Below are 20,373 nucleotides of genomic sequence, written 5' to 3'. Positions count from 1 at the left end.
AACATTTCTCTTTCAAATATGCCACAACATGGAACAGAGGTCAATTAAGTCTTCTCTTTCAAATATGCCACAACATAGAACAGAGGTCAGTTAAGTCCTCACTAATGCAGTTTATTCCTGAGAGCGGTGTTATAACATTTCAAATTTCAGGGATTAGGAAAATGCATACACAGCTCAACAACAGGCACCTGGGCACCCTTGTTTTACAGTTCAGGTACTGAATTAATCAGATGACAATGACACAATCTGCCATACAAATCTTTGATCTTAAACTAAGAATACAATTTACCAAACCACGTGGAAAGAAACAAAAATAAATGGAGCAAACATTAACGTTTTAATATGCCATTGACATTTAGCTTCAACCTGGGGCACCCTGCCGTGTGATGATGCATGCACAGTTTTCAAACTGATGACAACAGTAGAGTCTACAGGAGTCCACTTTGACATAGAGTTTATACAGCTGTGAAAACAGCCCTAAAAGCACCATTAACATGAAAGGACTAGTGGGTCAACAGTGCACACCATTTTGTTGAGGATGTTTATGGTGAGGACAAATCCCAAATGTTTATTTGGGCACTCCAGTCTAGAGCAGCAAGATCTGCCTGAATGGACAGGACATCAAGACCTACAGGACAGTCCATGGTGTATTCAAAGGTTTGTCTGGACCCATTCAGCTAATATTTCTTTGTCAGTGATGTTCCAGATGTCTGATAACAGCTTCACATTCCTCCTGCAAAAAAGGATAGGAGGAAAAGAACAGGTCTTTAGAACAGGTTGCACTGTTTAGAAAGGACTGCATATGAACAAATCAACAAGTACTGACTAGCACAAAAAAAACAAGATGTGGTGAAACTTAAATGGGGTGAAGGCTAGGCGTTGTTATTACTGGTTGGAAACTAACCACGCTGGGTCAGAACATTCTATCAAAAAGAGCAGCAGAACGTTTGATTTTTTTAAAACTCTGCATCCCTGCTATGTGTAATGATGGAGATCATTGCAAACAATCTTTCTGTCAAATAACTGCAGGTGCACTTTGTCACACAAGGTGAAAAAGTTCTGACCAACACCTGGTGAGGTCAAGCCATGGAATATTATAAAGGGAGAGAGGGGCAATATTTATCCCCAAGGTTTTGTGGCACTGCATGAAAAGTATCAAGCAAGCACGCACATCCAAATAATCTGAACTATGGGTGCTGGGCCAAAACAAAAGTGATAACTATAAAGAAAGTCCGCACACCAATCGCTCCCGAGCAAATATATTAGTTTTAATCTGTGATGTTTTGGGGCAAGCCCTTCCTCAGATATGTGTTATATAATTATGTGGCACTGCAGCCATCTTTAACTGACTGATGGGCAGCATCATCAACGAGTTAATCCCTACAACCAACTGAACCATCACAGAACAAAAACAGCGTTCCATTTTCAAGCTGGAGAAAAATAAGCAGGGAACTGAATTCAACCATAAGCGAGCGGTATAGAATTCTGCCATGGTCCAAGCAGTCTGCCCACGTACCTCCTGGCGTCCACGAGGGCCTCCAGCTCCTTGGACTTGAGCGCTGCAGTCCGGAGGATGGGCTCTGGGATGGCGGCCAGGCGCGCAACGTTTAGCCCGTAGCTCCGGCCGGCAGCTCCCTCCGTCAGCTGATACAGGAAAGTGATGAACTCGGGCTGCACCTCCCCCTCTGGGTGATAGAGGAGAGAAGACATGAGGGGAATGTACAGAGTGAGAGAGAGAGAGAGAGAGAGAAAGAGAGACGCATGCTGCAGACAACTGAAGCTATGCAGATGGTCCGCAGATGAAGATGATGATGATGGCAATGCACACTTCACATTTAATATGAAGTGTGGGCAGTTTGAGTGAACTATTAATAAGCTTTTTTATGAGCTAAATAAAGCGATTTTTTGGTTTTGTAACATCAATACATACCACAGAGTTTTAATATGCATCACAGAGTTTTCCAAGGATGTACTTGCAACATGTATCACCGATAACAACAAAGTGAGAAACCAATTGACATCAATTAAGAAAAAAAGAAAAAAACATTCTCTCATTTAAATCATCTACTGACAGCATCTACTGGTAGATGTGACTGGACACATGTGGCCAAATGTTGAGGTAGAGAACCCATACAACTCCATATTCCGCAGTCTTCTTCAAATTACCGTTTGAGTACACAGCGTCATTTTTCAAACCATGACACATCACTCTGTTGGGAATGTATTTAAAATTGGCTAATTATGTGTGAAAGCCACTGTCAAATAAAATAACGACAGTATGCATCATATTTTACATAAGCAGAACAAAACAACACATTAACTGGAGGGCTTGTCACTCCACAACTCATTTACTCCACAATTAAAATATAATACAGTTCGAGGGATGAGGCTGCATTGCGCTACACCTCACAACACAACTGCCATCTGATGGAGAGATAGTCCAGTCGGTTCTGTCTGGAGACGGTGAATGGCCAACACTTTCAAATGTAAGGTGACAGCTTTGGTCTTACGCAATGAGCTTATGGCCAGTGCGTCTCGGCCAGCTGTTGAGTAACCAGCTCTGACTGACAGTCTGTGCCTCCAGGAGAACTCCATTCAGCGGGCCAGACCTCACCTGCACACAGCTTGCCTGTATCATTATAAAACCCAAATGGCCAATGGGATGTTCGTCTTTTTCATGGGATGCACAAAATGAACAATGCAGAAATTAAAGTTTTTATTTCCAGACTAGCTAAATATTTGTTCCGAGCATCAAATCATGGACAGTGCAGTGCGTTCCTGTTCCTATCCAGATGTGTGCAAGACTTTGGTACAGATGAGATGGTGTAAATGGGATCATGCATGTCTATTGTAAGTAAGTGTAGCTACATTTTACAAACAAAAAACAAAACATGCTAACAAGGAACTGTGGATGAGTTTTAAATGGTTATACTATTATTAATGATCCATACCGTCATCCGTGGCATCAGTTTCGTTAAGGAGGAAAGACATGTGGTAGTTTCCAACATGTTCCGGGTAGAGTCTCTCCAGCTCACACAGAGGGGGGTAGTGAGTCACAAACAAGGTCAGGGATTTCACCTTAGACAGACAAGAACACAAACAACCAGTCAATACTCAATACTAAGTGGGAATTACCATCCTCCATTTAATAAAGGAAAGAGATTTAACTTGGAAGTGTTTACAACACCCATATCATTTCATGCATAATGTTATTCAACCAGAGTTTTGGCATTTCACAGGATGGATTAACAGCCACACCATCTAATGATATCTTCCTGAGATCTTAAATGCATACTAATTGTGAAGAGCAAAAATAAGCAATTGATGATTACGTGCTCAATTCATAACTATCTGCCTGGTGGCCAATTAGATAATTCTACAAGAGAGCAAACTGAGCTCAGTTGATACAAACAATAACACAAAGCATCGGAGCAACACCTGTTACAGAACTGAGTACTTGGCTGAATCCGTGACAGTACTTGTGCAAATCACACAACACACTGGGGTTCATGTAGGTTATTTGTCTATCTACAGTCCAAATAAGCATGTGTGACTCCTTCGGAAGGAAATAATTTAATTTCCTTTTTATTGACTTTTTTTTCTACCTCCGGAGAAGTCTCCAGGGTTGCATTGAAGTGGAGCTGGAGAAAAGATGAGCGAGACGGGGATTTGGAGGCTAATCCGGAGACAAACACAGAGCGCCATTTCATTTCAGCTGCCCAGGTCCTGGATGAGCCGCAGAGAGTCGTATCTCAGCTCGGAACTGGGCCGCCACTCATCTCCTATTCGGCTTGGCCTTCTAGAACATTCAAATTGTGTGTGCTGCACTGTAGTTCATTTGCCCTTCTTAGTTTACTGTGTTCACTAAAACAAAGCTTCAGTCAGTACATCGGTTAGAAGCACAAGTACAGAAATAGAGACAAGGCTTCTGCAACAACAGGCCATCTTGCTGCTGCTGTTGCTGCACCAGAGAAGGACGGTGTTGCATGGTTGTATAACACATCTCTTCACAAGGTCGTCCTGATGTAATTTTTAAAACTTTGCAGAGAACCAAGATAAACAGATAAGCACATAAAAGACAACACTGAAGACCTGGTAAGAAATTATGTGCAACTTCCACAACAATCTACTGGGCATAATGGCACTATAGCCAAGAGGACCAAAGACCAAACATATTTCACACATCACAAGGAAAATACTAAATAAATCTATTTCTCCTAGACACAATTGAGCTCAATTTAATATCAAAGTAAGGTTATGACCATTCTTAAGTTCTTAAATTTAACTCCTACTGCTGGGCTATTCAACTTCCGTACCAAGTGGGCCTGATAGGAAAACCACTGGGTCTTTGTGAGTCACACAATCAGAATCAGAATCAGAATCTGCTTTATTGGCCAGATTTGCGTAAACAAACAAGGAATTTGACTCCGGTTAATTTTTGCTCTCAAAGTACAACACGCTTATACAACATATACAACATATATTGTAAGAATAAAACAAAAACATAAAAAGAGTAAAAGAATAGAACAGAACAGTAAGAATAGAATGAAGAGCAGTAGAATATGGCTATGTATAAGAATAAATACAGTATGTACATTTGCAAATAAATTAATAGACACTATGGGTGGTATAGGGTAATGCAATGTCCCTGTCAAGGTTGCCAAGTCGTGGACACCTCAACAGACACAGGCAAGATGCAATATACAGTTGAAAAGAGGGTGGGAATATTGCAATATCAGTATAGACTGAGGTTTAAGATTAAATATAAATATAGTGCAAGGCAGTTCAGTGCAATGATAATATATTAATAACAATACTGTAACTGTCAGGTTGAAGTACACATGAGGTAGATGAGCAGAACAGTGTTGATTGACTTTGTTCAATGTAAGGGTCTTGTTTTTGCAGTCACACTTTCGTAGACTGTGTTCATACTGTAGATGAATGCAGTTCCTTTCACACAGTAAGCCTAATGATATATTTTCAGAGCTGTGCTGTGGCTTGACATGACCTGGAGAACAAAAGCACCTGAGCTGTAAGAGGGCAAGTGAGTTAACACATCACCTTAGCAACCATTAGCACTCGAGTGCCTGAAAAGTCTATTTACAATCGTGAACGAGAGCCAGGCTATCGGCTAACCACGATGCCGAGTCAAGATGCCGGTCAAAAAAATGCTACATGACCTGGAACAGAATATCAGCCACTAAGGCTGCAGAATTGCACAACGAACGAGCACCTATGCACCTAAGCTATATGACTTTATTTGTCCTGAAGGAAATTTGTCCACTGCATGTAACCCACCCAGGGGTAGTGTACACACATACAAACACACACACTATAGTTAATTAGACTCATACTGCTATGAAACATTATGAGGACCACTCCAAAGGATTTCACCAACCCTAGATACCCATCCTGATTCATTCATTCATCCATTAAAGCTGCAGTTGGCAAGTTTGACAGATTGAGGAGACTTAGCCAAAATTTTGAATGTTTACAACTCTTATGCCCCTCCCCCACAACCACCGATCACCCTCTCATTGAGTTTGTGCTCGTCAGTGCGCACCAGACTGTGATTGACAGTCAGATCTCACACAGCCCTGCTCTGTTTGGACCAGAAGAACCGGGAGCTGTGGATTTTTGCAAAACAAATAACAGGCTCTAGGTAGAAGGTAGAAGTGCGTTTGTTTGCCAACTGCAGCTTTAAGTCATTCATCTGTGACTTAATGGTCTGATTGGTCACACTGGAAACATCTCATCTAGACTCGTCAGAACCTTTGCCAGCAAATGGCTCCTACAGTGGCAACCACCATCAATGGGGAAGCCTTGCTGCTCTGTCAACCAATAAGGTGTTATCTGAGAATGAAAGATGAGAAATAAATGGCTTCCCAAATAACCTAAAAGCTCTGGGTTGGGACGCTTAAATTAAGCAAACAAGCAGTGACTTTGACTTTTTAACAGTTCCAATGAAACCATTCTGCTAGGGAGAAGAGGAGAAAGGTCCCAAGGAAGGTTCACAGATCATTGTTAAATACACAAATGTCACGTTCTGGTAACAGTTTCGGTTTCCTCCATGAAAGCGTTCCTGTCAAAAAGGGCCGCTGAGCATAGAGCACTCGCACGCAGCCAAAGTGCTTTGCTATGGCAACCGGTGTCTCTTCCTGAGCCGAGAACAAGAAGGCTCAGCGTCAAGGCTGTCCACAACGCCGCATTCAAGGGTGTTATACAACAAAATGGATTTACATTCTTAAATACAGCTCAGGTGAACAGACAGACAGGACAGGCAAGCCTGTTGCTATGCCAACAAGAGAGCTTGCTGTGAAAAGCTTTCCTCAACACACACACACACACACATGCAATGTCAATCGCAGAGACAGAGAGACAGAGAGAGAGAGAGAGACAGAGAGAGAGAGTGAGAGAGAGAGTGAGAGAGAGAGTGAGAGAGAAAGAGAGAGAGAGAGGATCAACCTAAAGAGGTGTTTGTCAAATTTCCTTTTACTGCTAATCAGCGAGAGAAACAAAATACAGCTACACACTGTTCTGAATACAACATGGAAGGGTGCAATTACTCAGTCATCTCAGTCAACTGATTTGGCCCCAAACAAGAACGGTTTCAGTGAAAATTGCCCACTGTGGACTGGAGATCCAGCACAGACAGCTCTGAAGGGTCTTGTCATAACCTAAAACAATCAACAACACTTGACACAGAATGGCCAAGGATAAAAACAGACCCATGGGATCGACACTTTAGCACCACAGAGTTGTAGCAAACAAGGCCTCCCCAACCCCCTTTCCACCCCTACCCCTCCCCAAAACCTCCAACCTCTCTGCATGCAAAAAATAATTATATTCCCTGCAGCCCTGTGGGGTCGATGCAGAAATACATTACACCTACAGCACTCCCCAGACGGGTGGGTCGAGCAGCTGAGCCGTCGCCAAAGAGACGGGCAATAGTGTGCAATACCCAGCGGCCTACTCCATGTGCCAGCCACAACACTGGCACACCTCTGGAGACCGATTTCTCTCTCTCTCTCTGTCTGACTCTGTCTCTCTTTCTCTCTCTCTCCTCTCTCCCTCCCTCTCTCTCTCTGTCTCTCTCAAGAATCGCTCACTGCCTGGGAGTGATAAACAGCAATGGGAGACATTGTGAAATCACATGGGGTCATACAAAACAACTAGGGCTACAGAGACAGCAAGTTCGGCCTCAGTTTCTGAAAAGACCATGTTAATAACAAGCTTGACCCTTACACATAGTGCTTGGCTTAGAATGAAAAGAAAAACACACCAAAAAACACTCTAGATCTCAACCAAACTGCAGCTTGGTGAGGAGTTCAATTGTTGTCATGTTTTCATTGGTGTCATGTAAACACAATCTTTAAGCATGCAGGTAACGCATATTTCCCTTTGTACCTATTCACAGAACATGGCTGTTTTTCTAATGATACAGCGTAAATGGGTTTGTTCATGATGGAGATGAAGTGTAGAAGTGGAGCCAGGGCACTTGGGCCTCAAAGGCCCACAAATTGGCCTTTTTCTCCGAACTGCTCAATATTTAATGCACAAGTGATGCAAGCCTTCACACCCCTGGCCATTCACAGGCCAACACTGAAAGGAAAACTTGTCATATTTGTGCCTAAAATCAATTCAAAGCCATAACAGGCCTGTGCTTCTAAAATCTCGTGGGATTCCTTACTATCAACAAAACAAGTGACTGCAATCTCTACACACAGCTTCTTAATATAGAAAACAGTTACATTAGGCCGGCAAGCCTAATATAAATAAATAACAGCTGAACTAAGGAAATTGTTTTTTTTAAGGTGGAATCTAGCTAGCGCACAAACAACTCATGACATGGCTCTGTATGCTACTACAAAAGGACTATAATCCCCACCATCGTCATGTCAAGTGCAGTGGGGTGGCTGACTGCTATACATATACCATATACCAGGTCCTTTACAGCGAAGTAGTGTCCCCTACACAGAGTGGCACAATTTCTCAGAAAGAATCTCAAAAATGTGCTTACATTTCACAAAAAATGCTTACATTTTTTACGAAGAACTCCAGGGTGGCATAGGCTATAGCAATGCCATCGTGTGTGCTGGTGCCACGGCCAAGCTCATCCAGGATGACCAGGGAGCGAGACGTCGCCCGGGCCAATATCTCCGAGGCTTCCACAAGCTCCTCCATGAAAGTGCTCCGACCCCTCGAGATGTTGTCGGAGGCCCCCATCCTGACAGGGAGAAGAGCAGTGGGTGTTTAGTAAAGTGTCCAGGAAGAAAAAAAGTCAATAATCTACCAATTATCAACAGTCATCAAATTACACCGGTACCTTTTCAAACACTAATTATAATTAGGCACACAGTGATGTGGAAAATGAATGCCAGTCGAGGGATGCAGCCAGATCATAAATCATTTGAACATATCCCTCTCTTTAGGTGCGATACACGGCGGCAGTAATTGCACTAATACAATATCTGCCATCAATTACACAGGCCCCCTCTACTGGAATAGTGTGCGGGTGGCACGATGACTAATCAGGTCACTTCAAAGCGACCGTTTGGCATCAGTCGGAGCATCTGCCTTTGCAGACAGACGAAAGAGGAGACGGGAGATGACAAACACACTGAGCATGACTCTAGGCACTGATGAAGATGATCTTGTTTGAGTTGAGTTGGTGTGGGTGTTGTCCAGAAAAGCTCTTACTCACTGACTAGAAGAAAACCACTGGCTTTACGAGATCCACTAAAGATCTGGAGACCCGCTCAGTCACTCAAGAGTTCAGGCATAGATTTATAACGCAACTCAAAAAGCCTTCAAGGAACTATTCATTTTTTGAATGTGAATGTTTAAATGTGAATTTGGATGTCTTTGAAAAACAAAAACTCCAGTGTTCTAGTGTTCCTTCTGGACATACAGTGATGAGGCTTTCCCCCCACACATCCTCCTTCTTCCCCCAGGAAGCTCCATGGTTATACTTGAAAGGGCTCTGCTGATTACAAGATTACCCCTCATTAGGTATTGGGAGAGAAATGTGAAAAATGACTTTGCCTTTCTTTTGAGGAAACACCATCTTATAATTACGTTATGATGTCCCATGGCCTGAGACCATGGGAAATTTTCCATAAAGCCGTTTTCTTTGCAGGATTTCACTGCATCCAGATGAGCCTGATAGTTCTGAGCCCAAAATAGATGAAAGTCGTACTATTACAGTGAACATATCAAACATGCTTCCACATTAGTCTTCCCACAACACACAATGATTTCCCTTAATGCAGCGTGCAAATTACAGGAGCGCAAAATCTTAGGTTACACGCAGCTCAGCCATTTTCATTTGGTTGTTTACAGAATATTTAGAGCACTGTGGGGAGTGCCGTTATCCTTGACCACATTTCTAAACAAAAGACAGCAGAGCACAGAGAGGCTGTGCGTAGAAGTCTAATGGCTCGGAAATAGTCACATTTTCTTTATACCGAGTCAGTGGAACATGAATTTGTAATTTAAACGAACACAGAAAATCTTCATTCAAGCTCAATAAAGGCTATGCTTCAATTTTAGGGATCAGTAAGTCACATTATTGGCAACTTTCTTAAAGGAACATATCCAGACAACTCTATAGCCAATACCAACATGAATTACCAGTATAACAACCAAAGGTGACACCAATTTAGAAAAACACATATTGGTAGGCTTAGTATGTGAACCAAGTAATCCCCACGGCCATCTTGTGGGACAATTTCTTGGGTAACAACTCCGAGAATCCTTGATTTGGCTCAAGGGGCCATGTTCACAAATCTGTAGACTGAATCAGTATTACAGCAGACAAACATCCATTGATCGTCAGTGCGGTTATATACCCTTCAACATGACTACTTGTGCAATACTTCTGTGGCTACTTTCAAAGTTTGTGATGGTTCAGTCGTGTTTTCCTTAACCTTCCCTTAACCAACACTCAATACAGACAATTTAGTCCAACAGTGCAACAGCACATTTTAGACCTTCTGCAGTCTGCCAAGACAGATTCAGAGGTGACAATTCAACATAATGTGACTGACAAATGATAGAAACAGAGGCAATAACAGAATTTAAAATGTGTAAAATAATTGCATAAATTGCCTTTTCCTTGTAGCTTTTCTTTTGCATTCGGTTTAATTTCCTGTTTCCATAACAACCTCTGAAAGATGTGAAAATGTGCTTTGTAATATTGTCCACAATTCAGTAAGAGTCTGTCCACTATAAAACTTCAGGGCCATGGAGTCATACAGAACTTGAAACAGAACACAACTGATAAGAATAATACTACAACTCGGGCCTACCCTGGGTGGACAATAGCGAGGGGATCACTCTCCAGTTCCTACTAACATTTATGATTGGTGAATGAATTTATGATTTATCCCCATAACTGCTTGCAAATCTGAGTATTTTTCAGTCAGTCAGTTCAGCATATCAGTTGGAATATCAGCATCTTTAAGATACACATTCACACACAAAAGTGTGAGACTTCAATTCTAACTTACACCGAATAAAAACAAAATGGCTACAACCTATACATGTACCTGTTTGAGCACCAACAGTTAAAAAAAACATGTAACATTTAAAAAAAAAAAATTCATGCCGTCATTATGGGGTTTTGTGTGTAGAATTTTGAGGGAAAAAAATAATTGAATCCATTTTGGGATAAGGCTGTAACATAACGAAATGTAAAAAAGTGAAGCGCTGTGAATACTTTCCGTATGCACAGTAATCAAGGTATTATAGCCATCTAAGTGCATCAGTCATTTCACAGAGCCCTGTTCTGATGTGTGTTTACCTAACGCCCCTGTCCTACCGCAAAACAAACAGAGACTGGGTGGCTGCAGAGCCTAGCCTCCAGGCTGAACTTTAATTGGCTTCTGTTCTAACGTGATATTTAACAGTTAATTAGAAATAAAAAAGCAAGCGTCCCCCCAGGAGGAGAGGCAATTAACTTTCATTCCCTAGATACGTCACACGGCAACAATACTCAGGAAGGAGAAAAAGAGAAAAACAAAAAAAAGACAATAGATAAAATGACATATCTTCTTATACAATCTTTTTACTGTAATGAAATCTTGATCTAATTATATCTGTTGGTGATTTATTGTAATCTCACAATGAAACAAAACAGGAATGAAATGAAATGAAATCTTATAAACAAAACCTAACAGAAGCATTTTCCTATCTAATTTCAATTTATTGAAGTTAAAGGGGAACTTGGCAACTATTTCAACCCGTTTAGAAATCATTCGGATGGTTAAATGACCTGTTCCGGTGAAAATAGTGACTTTCCCCGCTGCGCCTAGCGTCCCCAGGCAGAAAACCAACCTTGCAACATTGAGACTTACCGTCCCGGAAAGAGAAGTGAGAAACAAGAAACTCGTTTTAAATCGTGTTTCTTACCTTGTAACATCCACATAGTTCTGCCAAACTTATGCTAACCGTTCGCTAGCTTGTAAACAAATCCATTTTGAAATAGCATAGTGCACAATTTCTCCAGCAGAGGGGGAAATCCTGCCAAGTTTCCCTTTAATCAGAGTGTCTGTGAACTTTCAGAAGTAGTTCATGATTTTCTTTTTCACTATGGTATGAATATAAAGTCACACAGAGGCTAAATCCTCTAGTCATTTTTCAACATTGGAAAGACAAGAGAATACACTAAATTTAAATAAAAAGAAAGTGTGTTGACATTTGTAAGTCAGAGAATGTCTATGACAACTAGGTACTTTGTTGAAAATGCCTATATTTACAGTTAAAACAATGATTAATTATATGCCTATATTTACAGTTAAAACAATTATTAATTATTATAAAGGTTCTAATCATCTGGAAATGTGACAAATATGCTTGGACAAAGACCCATGGTTATCTTGCCCCCACGTACAGTATGGAAGATGGTAAGATAGGCAAACAATTCCATAAGAACCACTGTTGGAGAGTTACAGACAAAGGTATCATCTTGGGGTCACCAAGTCCCCCAAAAAATCATCAAAAGTGACCTCACTGCTAATAGATTATTTAGAGGGCATGTCCAGTCATTTAATTACCAATGTAAACGGCAGGAGTTACTGAATGGTACAGTTACTTTGTCTGGAAGTGTGGTCTATTGTCAGATAAAATGAAAATTGCGCTCTTTGGCTAGAAACACTTTAGGTGTGTTTGGCATACATAGAAGAATGGCTATACTGAAAAGAGCCTCATGCCTAATGAGAATTATGGTGGAGGTGCTGTGATATTGTGGGGCTGTTTTTATTCCGAAAGGCCTTGGGAACCTAATTAAGGTGCATGGTTTCATGAACACTAAGAAAAACCTGAACATTTTCAAAGGAAGTCTGTCAATCTCTGCCTAGACACTAAAAGTTGGTCATGATTGGATCATTCATCAGGTCATTGAACCAAAACAAATGTCCAGATCAAAACCAATATGGTTTGCTGAACACAAAATCAAGTTTCAGACATTGCCATCTCAGTCCCCTGATCTAAACTCCATATAAAAACAGTGGGGTGAGTCAAAGAGGAGAATCGACAAGTGTAGACCTAGGAATCTGGATCTAGGGAGATTTTGTAAACACAAACTGTCTTAAATCCCATGCTTTGTATTCTCCAACTTTATGGGGTGTCATAGGAGAATATTACAAGCTGTTTTATTGGCAAAGGGAGGCTTAAGAAGGTATTACAAGCAGGGGTGCCAATAATTGTGAGCGAAGTGTTTTTGTTAAAAATATTTCATTATGAGATTTTCCTTTTTCTCAAAATAAATTTGCTTCCCTTCAAGGTTGTATTTTTCCTATTTTTTTTTCATTGTGAGATTACAATAAATCACCAACAGATTATGTTTTATACTGGTTTTTAGTCAACTTTAGCAGAGGTGCCAATAATTCTGGAGGGTACTGTAAATGTACTGATAATGTAATGTTTGTGCTCACTGGCTCGTTGAGGACCATTTTGAGCAGTGTGCAGAGAGAATCTCGGCGAATCAGACGAGAGATTCAGCAGCAGTAATGCTGATGTTTGACTCCAGTGAGGACCAGGTCTTTGGTAAGCCATGTACTTGCACCAAAATGAAAGAACTGCAATTATTTCCATGATTGGACATTTGTTTCCAATGAAATTCCTCTCAATGTCTGCCTGTCTGCCATGGACGGGGTTCGCTAGCTATGGTTCATTGGCGCTGTTCCCTTCCCCAAAGCAATAGAGTTACTCTATTGGATCATAACTAGCGAACCCCGTCCATGGCAGACAGGCAGACTTTGAGAGGAATTTCATTGGAAACATTGAGGAGCTTTTCCTGCTTGCCAAGTCAGCTGAAACTCGAGCGGCGCAACCAGCTCTCAAGAACATGCTACGAGAGCACAGAAGTCACACCTGTTTCTAATTAGATAACTGTATGTGAGGCACAACGCTGTTCACACAGAGCGTTGTTATACCCTGTGTATCAGCAGAAAACAGGCCTCATGTTCCCAAACAAGGTCCCCACACCATCAATTAATACCCAAGCCTAAGAGCAAACAGAGGGTGTGTGCCAATAGAACACAATGAAAATTGATGACAAACAATGTTAGGCGACGGTGGTGATCCAAGTCTCATCTGTAACTCGCCAATTCTTTGATTGTTTATCTTAAAAAAAAAACAGATAGGATGCAAATGTAAGATGAAAGATTGAAAGATGGTATTGGCTGCTCATCTATCATTCAATTAGTGGTGCAAGTCGAGGGGAATCGGATGTAGCGACAGTGCAACGCTGGACAATACTGTTATCAGGCCATTTTTCATGTCTAAAGTGGGAACATGAAAAGATTACTCAGGATTAGTGTGGATGTTATTTCCAAAAATAGCCGTGCGGGCACAATTCACAAGCAAGATGGATGGGAGAAAGCAAACATCTGTTGAATCTGACGTAGTATAGGTTTCATAACAAACGATCTCCACTCACTGTGTAATGCAAGAATTAAGGCTGTAAAATGTAAGTTTTCTTTAAATCAGGTGGCATTACAGACAGAAGAGCGCAATCCTCTAATGAAATAGGATCTGACATTTCACTGATACAAAGTGTCTTGTTCACATTTTTTAGACAGACATACAGTAAAAAGTTCACCAGACATATCTAATCATCATGCTGACGTCTACTTTTTGAGAATTCTGGATAAAAACAAAATGTCAATTGAGTTCATATGGGTACAGCAACACAGAAGTACCTGAGAAATGTCTGTGTAGAGGTTCTCGCTCTTCTTTTCTCTTTCTTCAAACTATTTGATGAGATTTTGGCATTGAGGGGAACATGCCACATTCTACTGTTAAAACTGAAACATCTCACTACTCAGCAGATCTGTATCCTTTGTCCTGACAAATGACAAATGAGACATGAATGTCTCACTTATCCATACACCATCCCCGTCAAGGGTGGTAACCTGCTTGGAGGCTCATTTTCTGATCATGTTGTCCATATTCATTTCATGTACTTCCTTCACTGACCTTAAGCTGAAGATGTGGATGAACTGTGCTGGGTTTTATGTCTGCACATTCAGATGTTTTCAACTACAAGCAATTTGTGTGTGCTTTAGTACCGCTGTCATGGTCACAATGTGACTTATGATCCGTCTGCTAAGCAGTACAGCTGGGTGCAGCATTTTGTTCCAATTATCAAGGGTGTAAACTCGAAGACAACAGAGTGAAAGACTACAGAGACAACTTTTTGATTCCCTCTTGTATCTCTTAGAAACGCTTGTCTCTCAAGTGTGCTCTATTTGACAACACGGCTTGTATAATGTAGAACAAAGCCAGGACATCACTGGAAGTGCAGAAAAAGAGAAGAGACACAATGTACTGCTGACACAAAAGAATAACACCATAAAACCCCAATCACCAGCTAGACACTGAAGAGTCGATTAGGAAGAATACACAATAATGTCTCACTCTTTCTCTCACTATGGTACACCCTCATAAGCTGCAGGATGCTAATTTATATTTATTTTATTTACCAGATAATTTGACCCTACAATTACTTGAGGTTAAAGAAGTACACTGTCACCTGTTTGTGTGCTTTGAGGACATCAAACTCATGCTCTCTTAGTGTGAATGCGAATGCTTTAACCTGCTAACATGGACACTGAACTGAAAAACAACAACTAACACAGCAAGGTGGGTAATGGAAACTACCTTTTGCGCTGTAAGCACCTTCAGGGTCAAAGGCATGTTTGCTGGACCGGAGCGTTACCTGGTGTAGATGCCGTCCACAACCCCTATGGAGGCCTCCTGGGCCGGGACGAATGAGCCCAGCTGGGCCATGATGGTGATGAGGGCCACCTGGCGAATGTAGGAGCTCTTCCCTCCCATGTTGGGTCCCGTGATGATCATGGTACGTTTCCCCTCACCCTGGATGGCAGGGGGCACAAGAGACAGACAGGAGTGGACGGTGTGATGTTGGTATGTCTTTCATTTCAGTTATATTTGCAAGTAGAAGCATGTCTCTATCCCTCTTTTGATAGTTACTTTACTTTTCACAGTAAAAACTCATCTTCCTTTCTTTTGGCCACACACAAAGACTCTATTTCTCTGTGAATGTAGGACAACCAAAGCACATAATCTAGTGCCAGCCAAATTGCCAAAGCTGTGTTTGTAAGATCATTTGGATGCATATTTATGAGGGCCTGGTCTGAAGGACCACTGGGTTGATTCACATTATCCAGCATATATAAGAGGCATTATGACTTCTGGCTGGAAGCTCAAGATCATTCTCTCAGATTACCCCATGGCTTGAGGCAAGAGGTGACCCTATGATAGCCTCTCCGCAGCTTGCAAAAGACAGTCGTGACAATGTTGATTACAAGTCATAATCATCAACAATGTTTAGATATGCTCTGTATAACTTGGAGGAGAAACAGATCCTTTGTGTGCTTGTGTGAGTCTTGCGTGTGAAAGACGAATAGTCAATGTATCCCGACTGGCATGTTCTGACAGATGTGTCCGTTCGAAGTTCTGTAAAATCCAAAGTAGCAAATAGTAAAACCAGACCCCTCTAGAACTGATTCTCTAAGGGCCTAATGGTCTGTTCTGGCTAAATGTTGAAGACAGCAGGTAGACAGAAGACAAAAGAATGTAATACAGCCCGACTGATAAATCGGTGTGTCGATATCATCGGTTGACATTAGCTATTTGCCGATCTATCGGTATCGTGTTTATAACCAATAATTATTTTTAAACGAAGAAAAGTAAAGTAAAGAAAAGCCAAATAGTGATGCTTCATTTAAATTTCCAGTATTGTCTTTTGAGCTTAACGTTACATCCAACAGTAAAATAATGTTAGCATTGGTTGAGTGGGGGAGGCTAACTTGATTGTTGGTGTATTTGTAAAACATAAATGAGTAACTTAACAACAGCACTATAATTTTCTCTTTCCACTGTTATTCCATACATTTGCTGACCATGTAGCTAAGGTAGTTGGCCACAACGATAGCGTTAGATGATACCCATTGTTTGTAGGGTGACCATTTGTCAGGATTTCTAGCACTCTGTCTGGACCTAGGTAGTGTCCTCCTTTTTGGCCGTTTGTCCGCCTTTTTGACAATGCTTATAAGTAGCAATGATACAAGTACTCCGTTCTTGAAGTTGCACGGCTGGTTTTCTCTATAGCAACTCGCTACCTCTATGCTGTATACTGTAGGTATGCTATTCACCTATTATAAGTTTGTTTACCATCAAAATGGGTTCGTAAAGGTGAAAATCTTGCATAGTGTACCTTTAAAAATTAATATTTATTGCTTATCGGTTTTTGAAATTTAAATATTGAAGTCGGTATCGGTCTTTAAAATCCCATATCGCTTGGGGTCTAGAATGTGACATAATGTCATCAATCAATGTCATTATGTGATATCTTTCACAAAGCAAGCAAAGGGAACCGTTGACTAGGCATTTCTAAATAAATTAAATCATGAATTCTGGGAAAAGACAAAAAATGCTACAAAAGTGTAATTCATTTTAAATGTGGTGAACATAGTATTTAATGTAGTTTTTAAAATGTGTGGACAAAGAGGATACTAGTGATAGTATTCTATTTTCCTGAAAAATCTAAATTGAATTAAAGGGTTAAAGCGCTACGGTGTGATGCTGACCTGGCACTCACAACATGTGCCCCAAATCAACAAATGATTTGAAGAGCACTACATTTAGGGACTGTGGGAAGACATGAAAGAAACACTTGACTCTTGCCAAACAATACTGATCCCATAAAGTGAGTAAGGTTTTTTTTTTTGAAAGATTTTTATTTCAGTGCTATCACTCAAGCAAAAAACATTTGATTTTCGAGACCAAAGAAAACTCCTTTGATCACAGTCGAATGTCTCAAGAGTGGAGAGTTTTGCGTTGAAAGAATGTGCTTGGCACAAGTGGGCGGTTTAACTTGAGATGCTATAAATTCGCTCGCTTTTCCCCCCCAGACCCTTTAAAGGAAGCCGTCCAATGGATCTGCGAGGAGAATAATGCAAAAGCTGGCAAAGCCAAATGCAGATTATTACAGTGGAGTGGGTAGGCAGGTTGGCTTGTAATTCCAGCACATTTTCTGAGCACTGAGGGGGAAAAAAAGGATTAACCTAACTGCTTTTAAAAATCAGAATCGCCTTAGCCATCAACACACACTCCTACACTACCCTTCTTCCATTTTTCTTTTATTCAATATCAAAAGCATCCACAGGTAGTTACGATGAACACACACACACACACACACACACACACACACACACACACACACACACACACACACACACACACACACACACACACACACACGCTGGTGTTGCTGAGAGGCATGACACAGTGGGACATACATCTCAGCACATCGTCATGGGAGCGGGCCTCACCTGCAGCTGCGTGTCGTTGGGCACATACTGATCCTGTTCGCCCAGCAAGACATCAATTACCGGGTGCCGGCCCTCTCGGATCACGATCTGACGCTCCCCTTCCAGCACCTCCGGCCTGGAATAGAACAGGCAAAGTGCATTTTCAGGGACTAAATTCCTATTTTCTTCACAGAAGAACTAAATAGGGAGAACTATTACACTACACAGAGAGTTATTAACTATTCAAATGTTTTAAATACATTTCATATACATCCATATCTATATACTATTGCTCACAGAGAGCTATTTTAATATTCCACATAAAGTGTTTTCTGAAAGAAGAGCCCTTTATGTGGCAAAAAGTGTTCTGCAGAGCTGAAGACAACTATTCAACAAGAAGTCTTCCAAAATATTTCTATAAAGTAGAGACCTTTGAAGGTTCTACCCGTAGGAGTAAAATAAACTCCTACTCCCTTTTAAAACTCTGCAGTGGAGGAGGACGGGGGGGGTGTTGTTTAGGACCTGGACTGCGGGTGGGTGGGTAACCCTAGTTGCAACAGGAGAAACAAGGCATTCGTATAGAGTGGGGTGGGGGTGTAGTTGGTATAAAAAAAAAACTGCCTTCAAAGTCAAATCCACTCCCCCACACAGACTGTGCGTGTGTGTGGTAAGCATTCTCCCACTGGATTGTGAACACAATCTCCCTCCCTCTCCTCAGTTATGAGACCTCTCTTTTAGAGACATTGTGTTGCAACACTGAACAATCTGAGAAAGTTGAAGTTAATGAATTAACCGTTTCCTAACTGCTCATTTTTCTCAAAACAATTCTAAGCCTGACGGGAAACACAATAACTCCACTGTGCGCTGTATGCTCTTTCATATTAAGCCAGTGCAAGACCATTCCTGAGGAGAGGAGCAAGCCAGCAACGGGTATGACAAACAGCTGGAAAGATGAGCCATGACAGCCAGTGCAGAAGGATATGAGAGAATGAAAAGCCCAACCTCATTACATCACCTGCAGTAATTGTTTTCTTTAGCAACCTGCGCCAATGAGATGAGGCAGTCCACGGTTGCTAGGTGACACACGGCTTTCCTCAGAATGTAGTAGTGCTCCCCAAACAAACTAAAAGGAGATTTAAAAAAATAATAATGAAATTATACACATGCAGACGACAGGGGAAGAGATTTTAATCATTTCCAAGCACGCTAAATCCACATTTCTGAGTTTTTTTTCCCTATGTCATGAGGCTAAAATACCAGCTTAGCCAGAGAGGGGCTGGAGAAGTCTGCATGCAACAGACAGCCTCCCGTGGGATGATGGGGAGGGGAGGAGGGAGAGAGAGAGGAGCTGGGGTTTACATACTGCAGAAAGTTGATCCACTCGAGGCCGCAGTCAATAACCAGCTGCTCTCGAAGCTGCAGGAGCTGGCGGTGCTTCTCCACGATGAAGGGAGTGTGGTAGCGTCCCACGACCTTTGTGCTGAAACAAGAGAAAGAGAGAGAGAGAGAGAGAGAGAGAGAGAGAGAGAGAGAGAGAGAGAGAGAAGAGATGAAGCTACAGAGAAGACTAAGCAGGAGTTGAGGCTTAAGGGATCGAACTGGGCTCTTGGGGGCACTTCCGCTGTGAGGGAAGGCTGCCTGGTGGCAGGAGTGGGATGCCGAGGGCAAACACAAAGAGAGCTCCACAGCACACACTCTCCCCCTCCATTTCAAAATAGTCCACACCACAGCACCACAGAAGTCCAAAAATGTTATTACGTAAAAGAAAGTCCAACAAAACATTATTATGTAACAGAGGGTCCAAGTAATATACAAGTAAGAAAATCAGACAATGATCATTCTCATTAAGTGTTGCTGGTCTTGGGGAGTTGTTAATGTGGTGCATGTGGCTGCAGCGTCAATACTACATTCAGGTTTGAGTGCCCACGGAGACCTGGGTTCAAATCCCACCCGCTGTCATATCCTGATTCCACCCCATCTCTCTCTCTCTCACTCGCTTCCCGACACTCTAACCTGTCCTACCTAAATAAAGGCAAAATGGACAAAAAAAATACACTTAAAATTGTTGCTTCACTGCGACAAATATGGTGTGTGAGTGAAAAATCATTCATCAGATATTATTAGATGCCCCCTACACTTTGGTCTCCTTCCTGGAGTGTTTCTGTATCCCTTTCAATTCTGCATTCAGACATGTTGACAGGCTGTTGCCTCATACCTGCTGATCTTGCTCCAGTCGCCTGGCACTTTAGATGACATGGAGTTCTTCACCTCAATCAGGAACTGAGTGGGCAGAGGAAGGAGAGAGAGAGAGTGAAAAGAAAGAAAAGAAGAAGAGATAAAAAGAAAGGCAGAGACAAAAAGGGGCAAAAACTGATTATTCTCTTCACCAGCTACATGTGAAACACAGAAAAGGTGGGGTGGATTAATCGCCCGTTGTAATGGCCTCCCATTAGGTCACGCCGGCTAACTGACTTTTAGAGCGAAACGCAATAAACAAGCCTCTGTTCTCAGCAGACCACTATAAATAACGGCA

General features: G+C 41.6%; 1 protein-coding gene across 1 annotated transcript in view; it reads right to left on the bottom strand.

Annotated features, from left to right (window-relative positions):
• Window positions 1–86: 86 nt before the first annotated feature.
• The window catches only part of msh3 (mutS homolog 3 (E. coli)), a 39,234-nt gene continuing 18,947 nt past the window's right edge, over window positions 87–20,373 (bottom strand). Inside the window, exons 16-24 of the mRNA XM_042100371.1 lie at window positions 20,056–20,120; window positions 19,204–19,320; window positions 18,856–18,963; window positions 17,862–17,976; window positions 15,224–15,381; window positions 8,041–8,227; window positions 2,952–3,078; window positions 1,517–1,685; window positions 87–733 (exon numbers count right to left, since the gene is read on the bottom strand). Coding sequence (XP_041956305.1) covers window positions 652–733; window positions 1,517–1,685; window positions 2,952–3,078; window positions 8,041–8,227; window positions 15,224–15,381; window positions 17,862–17,976; window positions 18,856–18,963; window positions 19,204–19,320; window positions 20,056–20,120 — 1,128 coding nt within the window. The 3' untranslated portion in view covers window positions 87–651. The remainder of the gene's footprint in view (window positions 734–1,516; window positions 1,686–2,951; window positions 3,079–8,040; window positions 8,228–15,223; window positions 15,382–17,861; window positions 17,977–18,855; window positions 18,964–19,203; window positions 19,321–20,055; window positions 20,121–20,373) is intronic.

Source organism: Alosa sapidissima, chromosome 8, assembly GCF_018492685.1.
Source record: "Alosa sapidissima isolate fAloSap1 chromosome 8, fAloSap1.pri, whole genome shotgun sequence".
Taxonomy (NCBI): domain Eukaryota; kingdom Metazoa; phylum Chordata; class Actinopteri; order Clupeiformes; family Clupeidae; genus Alosa; species Alosa sapidissima.
Note: the sequence above shows the minus strand (reverse complement) of the source record. Positions and strands in the feature narration are given on the sequence as shown.